General features: G+C 42.4%; 1 protein-coding gene across 1 annotated transcript; it reads right to left on the reverse strand.

Annotated features, from left to right (window-relative positions):
• Positions 1-1,061: 1,061 nt before the first annotated feature.
• On the reverse strand, positions 1,062-7,760 carry LOC113932607 (40S ribosomal protein S7-like). The gene is made up of 2 exons (XM_035722193.1): positions 7,238-7,760; positions 1,062-1,258 (listed from the first exon to the last, which is right to left on the reverse strand). The coding sequence occupies exons 1-2, from the start codon at positions 7,758-7,760 to the stop codon at positions 1,062-1,064; spliced, it is 720 nt and encodes a 239-aa protein (XP_035578086.1).
• Between the last annotated feature and the right edge of the window lie 233 nt (positions 7,761-7,993).

A 7,993-nucleotide genomic window follows, 5' to 3' on the forward strand; every position in this document is an offset into this window, starting at 1 on the left:
GGATTCAGAACTGAGGTCTACCACTGGTCCCTACTCTGCCACTCACTAATCTGAGCTCAGGAAAGAGGTCCAGCCTCTCTACCTGGATAGTCATGCTTACAAACGCAAATGCTTAAAATGCCACCTCCTTCTGGAAGCCCTCCTGGACATCCCAATTTGAGGTAATCTCCACTTCTTCCAGTATTCATTGCCTTTTTTCTCTTCCTGCATCTCTCATGGTACTTTTGTCAATCTCCACTTTTTGTTATATTTCAGGATGTGCAGGTCTTCTCTTCATAGATTAAAGCCACCAAGAGCAGCAAATGCATTTACTAACAGTATGGAGCATAATACCATTTTTTGTAATTTTGCTGAAGAAATGAATGAAACTCATAAAAGGTAGGGAAATGGATCTTAAAGACTCCTCCTAGGTTTTACATTTATTTGATAATCATAGCCTGGTCTGGGGGATGGGTGTGGGGGCAGGGGAGGGAGAAGGAGACAGATTTCTAGAGAAAAAGGACTCAGCCCTTCTGGTAAGCCAGGGTATCCCACAAGAAATTGCAACCATTTCCCTGATGCTCCTTAGCTTAGAGAATAACAGGATGAGAATCTGGCCCATTGAGTCTGGAAAAAAATTGAAGACAACATTCAGGATGGGCAGGTGCCTGGTTCCCTTAAGACTTCTGGGAATGTTCTCTTTGGCTAAGCCCCTTCTAGTCACTGAGAATGCTTCCAATTTATAGCCTACACAAACCTCTAGTTTGGCTGGGCTGTTTATTTCAGTGTCCCATTATCCAAACAGGCTCTGAAAGGATTCCTTGAGAGGGCTGGGTGGGGGACGGGGACAGACACACACACACACACACACACACACACCCCACACACCCCCACCCCCTTGCAGAGTCCTGGCTGGAGTTTGCTGGGTCAATGAGAGACGCCCCCTAGCGCGGCTCTTAAATCAGCGCCTGTGGGGGCGGCTGACAGGGCTGCAGGCTCCTCCTTGCTGTGAGGGCTCCCATTTGTAATCGACTAAAATACTTTGGGCTGCTGTGACTCATGCCCGCCTGACATTTGCCTAATTAATTCTGGCTCTTAAATTCCCGCTCTCTCTTCCGTGAAGGGGCGGCTGGGAGCTGCAGGGAAGTGGGATCCACCAGGAGCTCCAGGTGAATGTATAGCAGAGCCAGCAAAAGGACAGGCTCCTCCTGGATAAGGGTGGGCAGCTGAGCCCTAGGGATCCTGCTGCGACCAGCCGATGTTTTTGCGGCCAGCTGTGCTGGGGAGGCCCAGCAAGGCAGAGGTTCAGAGGGGCCTGCGGAAGTTTGCCAGGGGCTGGGACCTGCCCTCTTGCTATTTATCCGATATGACAGAGATGCTCTCCAGGCAGCTCAGTATTGCTAGGGGAAGTTGAGGGTCTGACCTATCTACATCGTGGGCAGGAGACAAGTGAGGAGGCTTGCCCTCTGCGATGTGATCTGTGGCCAAACTATTTCTCCATTTGGGGGTGTTTTGATGGGGCTGGAGATGTATCAGGATGCTGTCAAGTGATCGTAGGAGTCAGGAAGCAGTACTTTTAAAACTTTTGTATACATTAAAATCATCTAGGAAGCTTGTAAAAATGCAAATTCCTTGGCCCAGTCCCTCAGAGATTCAGTACAGGCATTACAAGCTCCTAGGTGATTCTGAGCAAGCAGTCCTTATACCAGTTCAGTGCTAGAGGGAGAGATGGATCAATGGTCCGCCCATGACTAAAGGCTTTCCTTCCAGAAACACTGATAGCTTCCTTTGATAGTGCTAATTTTCTCTCCCTTCTTCGTAAACGCATGGGGCAAAATCCCAACACCAGATCTATCCAATTCCCTCCTCCTTGGACACTAAGTACTGTTGGATAAACACACATACTTGGACCAACTAGTGGTCGTCAAAGTCAGGGCCTCTAACTCAACTGAGCTATGACCCAAACATCACAAGGCTGTCCTGTCCCCTCACTAACCTATTTCCAAGGACGTTTTACCTCCCTTTGCCACTTTACCCAACTCTGCCTAGACCACCTGCCCACCCCATTCTTGGCAAACAGCTCTAACTTCCACTTCACAGCAAAATAAAGTTTGTTAGGTTAAAAATTCATTCTTTCCCAAACCTACGAAGAACCTTATCTGCACAAGCATTCACTCTTTCTTCTAGTCTCAGGGGTAAGACCTCAGTCACCCTCCTTCATCAGTGCCTTAATTACTCCCCTCCCCCATCCTCTCTTTTTTGGCTCTTTCTCCTTAACATATATACATGCCCAAGTTTCTCAGTTTTAAAAAAATCCAACCCCCCCCCCCGCAACACTATGCCCTTCGTTCACCATGCTAGGATTTTTCTTTTTTTGATAACTTTTTGAATGAATGGTTTTACTTCAACTATCTCCACTTTTCACCTCCTCCATTTGCTATACTCCAACCCCCTCCCCCTCCACTATCCTTCTGAAATGAAATTGCTCTCAAGATAGAAAATGATCCTCCACTGCCCAATACAATTGACATATTTCTCGCCCTATTTCACTTGGCCTCTGGGCAGCTTCTGAACCTCTCTGGATCTCCTTCCTTGAAAGGGTCTTCTTCCCTAGTTCCACTCCCCATCTGACTGTTACCTCTCATTTTCCCTCCCAAAATCCTTTCTTTACCTGCCTCAAAAGAGAGTTATTTCCCTGGGTTCCATTCTCATTCTACATACTCTCATCGCTTCAACCACCATGTATAACCTGACACCTCCCAAATCTATATCCTGAGCCCCGATCTGCTCCATGAGTTCTGATATATTCAGTGGCTTATTGGATAGCCCCACTCCACTGGATGGCCTAACACAGAGCTTAAACTCATGTCCAAAACAGAACTTACCACTCCATCTCTGCCAATTTTACATCTTTTCCTATGTTTTTAAATTCAGTGTTTCTCTATGTTTTTCACTTATTTTTATGTTCTGGGATAAATGTCACCTTTTTAGAGAAGGTTCTCCAACTACCTTACCTAAAATAGCAATCCTATCCCCACCTCCCGTTAAATGTCATCCCCTTATCCTGCGTTTTCTTCATAGACTGTATAGCTCCCTACACATTGCTTATCGTAGACATTTTATTTGTTTATTCTTGGTCTCTCCCACTTAAAGGCTCTACAAAAACAGGAAGTTTGTCTCATTCACTTTAGCCTCTCCAGTGCCTAAAATGACGCCTGGCACATAGTAAATATCAGTTGAGGGGATTAATAAAGGCATGGTTCAATAGAATCTCCTGGAGTGCTTTGAAAATGCAGATGTATGGGCCCAGCTCCGCCTACTAAATCAGGATATCCAAGGATAGAGTCCAGGAATTTGCATTTTAAAAAGCTCTCCACGTGAGGTCTTTGTAAGAACTGGTTCCTAACAAGAGGGATGTCACTCGGGGCGCCTGGGTGGCTCAGTTGGTTAAGCGACTGCCTTCGGCTCGGGTCATGATCCTGGAGTCCCGGGATCGAGTCCCGCATCGGGCTCCCTGCTCAGCAGGGAGTCTGCTTCTCCCTCTGACCCTCCCCCGTCTCATGCTCTCTCTCTCTATCTCATTCTCTCTCTCAAATAAATAAATAAAATCTTTAAAAAAAAAAAAAGAGGGATGTCACTCCCACTGACCAATAATCCTGTACACCCTCCCTAACTCACACTCCCCCTTCACAGATCCATCACAACCACACCCTATTCTTCTCTCCCCTTGTCATCTTGTCCTGTCTATCCTAACGTTTTTGACATTACTTAGATGGGTACCCTCCTATTTGCCAGTGTCACTACCTTCACTCCATTACCAAGTTTTGTCAGTGACCCAGGGAGGCTTCTAATTGGTATCTCTACCTCCAGTCTTGACCCAGTGCAATTCTCTTTCCTACCCTTCCCTCAAAGTGAACTTTCTAAAATGTAAATATCACTGCATAACTCCCGTTAAAAACCTCCCATCCATTCCTCACTGCCTTCAAAATTAGCCTCAAATACATTATCATCTTCTGGCTGCCACATATCTTCAGTGTCAGCTTCCTGAGTGAAACTTATCCTCCAAAACACATAGGAATAAATTTAAGCAGGTAAAAGACCTGTATTCTGCAAGCTATAAAACATTCACGAAATAAATTGAATACTACACAAATGGAAAGATATACCACACTCATGGTTTGAAAGAATTAGCATTGTTAACATGTCCATACTACTCAAAGCAATGTACAGATTCAATGCAATCCCTATCAAAATGCCAATAGTATTTTTCACAGGACTAGAACGAAGAATCCTGAAATTTGTATAGAGCCGCAAAAGACCCCAATTGGCCAAGCAATCTTGAGAAAGAAGAACAAAGCTGGAGGTAGTCCCAGATTTCAAATTATACTACAGAGTATCAAACAAGTATGGTACTGGCACAAAAATTCACTCATAGATCAATAGCATAGGATAGAGAGCCAGAAATAAACCCGTTTATACTCTGAGTTAATCTAGGACAAAGGAGGTCAGAATATACAAAGAGGAAAAGATAGTCTTTTTAATAAATTCTATTGAGAAAGCAGGACAGCTACATGCAAAAGAATAAAACAGCACCACGTTCTTACACCATACACAAAGATTAGCTCAAAATGTATTAAAGACCTAAATGTGAGACCCGAAACCATAAAACTCCTGCAAGAAAACATAGGCAGTAATCTCTTAGACATTGGCCTTAGCAACATTTTTCTAAATAGGTCTCATCAGGCAAGAGAAACAAAGAGAAAAATAAACTATTGGGACTACACCAAAATAAAAAGCTTCTGCAAAGCGAAGGAAACCATCAACAAAACAAAAAGGCAACCTCCTGTATGGGAGAAGATATTTGTAAGTGATATATCTGATAAGGGGTTCATATCCAAATATATATATATATATTTGGATATATATATATCTTATATATAGATAGATAAGAGAACTTATACAAATCAATCTCAAAAAAACAATCTATTTAAACAATGGGAAGACATGAATAGATATTTCTCTAAAGAAGACATGCAGAGAGCCAAAAAAAAATGACAATACACTCAACATCAGTAATTATCAGAGAAATGCAAATCAAAACCACAATGAGAAATCATGTCACACTAATCGGAATGGCAATTGTTAAAAAGACATGGAATACATGTTGGCAAGGATGGGGAGAAGAGTGAACCCTCATGCACAATTGGTGAGAATGTAAACTGGTACACCCACTGTGGAAATCAGTATAGAGGTTTCTTAATAATTAAGAACAGAAATACCGTATGATCCAGTAATCCCATTACAGGCTATTTACCCAAAGAAAACGAAAAGACTAATTTGAAAAGATATGTGCACCTCCATGTTTATTTCAGCATTATTTATGACAGCCAAGATATGGAAGCAGCCCAAACATCCACTGATAGATGAATGGATAAAGAAGATGTAGTATATATGGACAATGGAATATTACTCATCCGTAAAAAAGAATGAGGTCTTGCCATTTGCAACAACACGGATGTGACTAGATGGTATGATGCTAACTGCAATAACTCAGACAAAGATAAATACCACATAATTTCACTTACATATGGAATCTAAAAAAACAAAACAAATTTTAAAAGCCCAGAAATAGATTCATAAAGACAGAGATAAAAACGGGTGGTTGCCAGAGGGGAAGGGGTTGGGGGGTGGGCTAATAGATGAAGAGAATTAAGAGGTATAAGCTTTCAGTGACAGAGTAAATAAGTCACAGAGATGAAAAGTCTAGCATAGGGAATGTAGTCAATAACACTGTATGGTGACAGATGGCGACTATACTTAATATGGTGAGCATTAAGAAACGAATAGAATTGTCCCATCACTATGTTGTACACCTGAAACTAGTATAACATTGTATGTCAACTATATTTTAATTAAAAAAAGAATGACATTTAAAGCAAAAAGCAAAAAATAGACTTGCACAACCTCCTCAGAGTCTGCATGTTTAGAGTTGCTGCTCCTTTTGTCAGCATGCACTTCCCTCTGCTTTTCTCCCCAGCCAACCCAATTAGTCCCATCCTCCAAATCAGGTTTGGGACCTCTGTCAGAACCAAGTGCGCATCAAGGTCAAAGCTGAATTGGACTGGTTTCTTCCACTAAACTGTAGGTCTCTTACATGTAGGACTGCCTTTGAACTCTGCATCCTCAGAACATACACTAGGCATGTGCTGAAGCCAGCTTGCCCCAATGTGACAGAGCCAGCTGGTCAGAGCTCTTCCCAATTCCACATTTATATTGATTACTTGCAATCAGCTATGGTGGAAGTATTTATACCACAGATATTGGCAAATGCTATAAATCAGGATTTCTTTTTTTTTCTGGAGAGCTGGTTGTTAAACATTTGTCGGCATACTACTACCTACAAGGAAACATGTCTAACATTCAGTGTACACTCAATTCAATTAATGTTTGTTGGAGAAGTGAATGAATTTATGAGTAAATAAAGATGTTAGGAGTCAAAATTGTCTCCTTAAAACTTCCAACTTTATGTTATTTCTTGTATGACACCATGCCCATCTGTGTTCTCTTTTATATTTTATTTTATTATGTTATGTTAATCACCATACAATACATCATTAGTTTTTGATGTGGTGATCCATGATTCATTGTTTGCATATAACACCCAGTGATCCATGCAGTACGTGCCCTCCTTAATACCCATCACCGGGCTAACCCATCCCCCCTCCCCCCTCCCCTCTAAAACCCTCAGTTTGTTTCTCAGAGTCCATAGTCTCTCATGGTTCGTCTCCCCCTCCAATCTCCCCCTTCATTTTTCCCTTCCTTCTCCTAATGTCCTCCCTGCTATTCCTTATGTTCCACAAATAAGTGAAACCATATGATAATTGACTTTCTCTGCTTGACTTATTTCACTTAGCATAATCTCCTCCAGTCCCATCCATGTGGATGTAAAAGTTGGGTATTCATCTGTTCTGATGGCTGAGTAATAGTCCATTGTATATATGGACCACACCTTCTTTATCCATTCATCTGCTGAAGGTCATCTCGGCTCTTTCCACAGTTTGGCAGTTGTGGACATTGCTGCTATGAACATTGGGGTGCATATGGTTCTTCTTTTCACTACATCTGTGTCTGGGGTAAATACACAGTAGTGCAATTGCTGGGTCATAGGGTAGGTCTTTTTTTTTTTTTTTTTTTTTTACTGTGAAAGTTTTATTTAGTCATTTTTTTTTTTTACAACTGAAACTCTGGGAACTCACACCAGAAAAAGTTTCAACCTTGTGTTCCACGTTGTTCTGCTGTGCTTTATCCAAATGAACCTTGATCAGACGGCTGCCATCCAGTTTCACAAAGAATCTCTCGCCCACAATTTCACTTGGGAAAACCAAGTCCTCCAGGATCGCATCATGCACGGCTGTCAAAGTGTGTCTCCTGGGATGCATTTGCTTATTTTTTGTACGGCTTTTTTGAGTTGGCTTAGGCAGAATTCTCCTCTGAGCAATAAAAACAACATGCTTCCCACTGAACTTTTTCTCCAATTCAAGGACTAGCCGGACTTGGATTTTCTGGAAAGATTTCAGCTGAGGAACGGGAACAAAGATGGTAATAGCTTTCTGACCACCGCCAACTTCAGTTTCCTTGGCAGCCGTGATATTCAGCTCCCTCAGCTGGGCTTTGAGGTCAGAGTTCATCTCCAACTCAAGGAGAGCCTGGGAGATGCCAGACTCCAAGTCGTCCGGCTTCTCGCTATTGGGCTTCATGATCTTTGTGCTCGAATTGAACATGGCCTTCTCCTTGGTGAGAGCGCCAGCCTATGAAGAGGGGGTAGGTCTATTTTTAATTTTTTGAGGAACCTCCACACTGTTTTCCAAAGTGGCTGTACCAACTTACATTCCCACCAACAGTGTAAGAGGGTTCCCCTTTCTCCACAACCTCTCCAACAGTTGTTGTTTCTTGCCTTGTCAATTTTTGCCATTCTAACTGGCATAAGGTGGTATCTCAATGTGGTTTTGATTTG

This window comes from Zalophus californianus, chromosome 10, assembly GCF_009762305.2.
Source record: "Zalophus californianus isolate mZalCal1 chromosome 10, mZalCal1.pri.v2, whole genome shotgun sequence".
NCBI lineage: Eukaryota > Metazoa > Chordata > Mammalia > Carnivora > Otariidae > Zalophus > Zalophus californianus.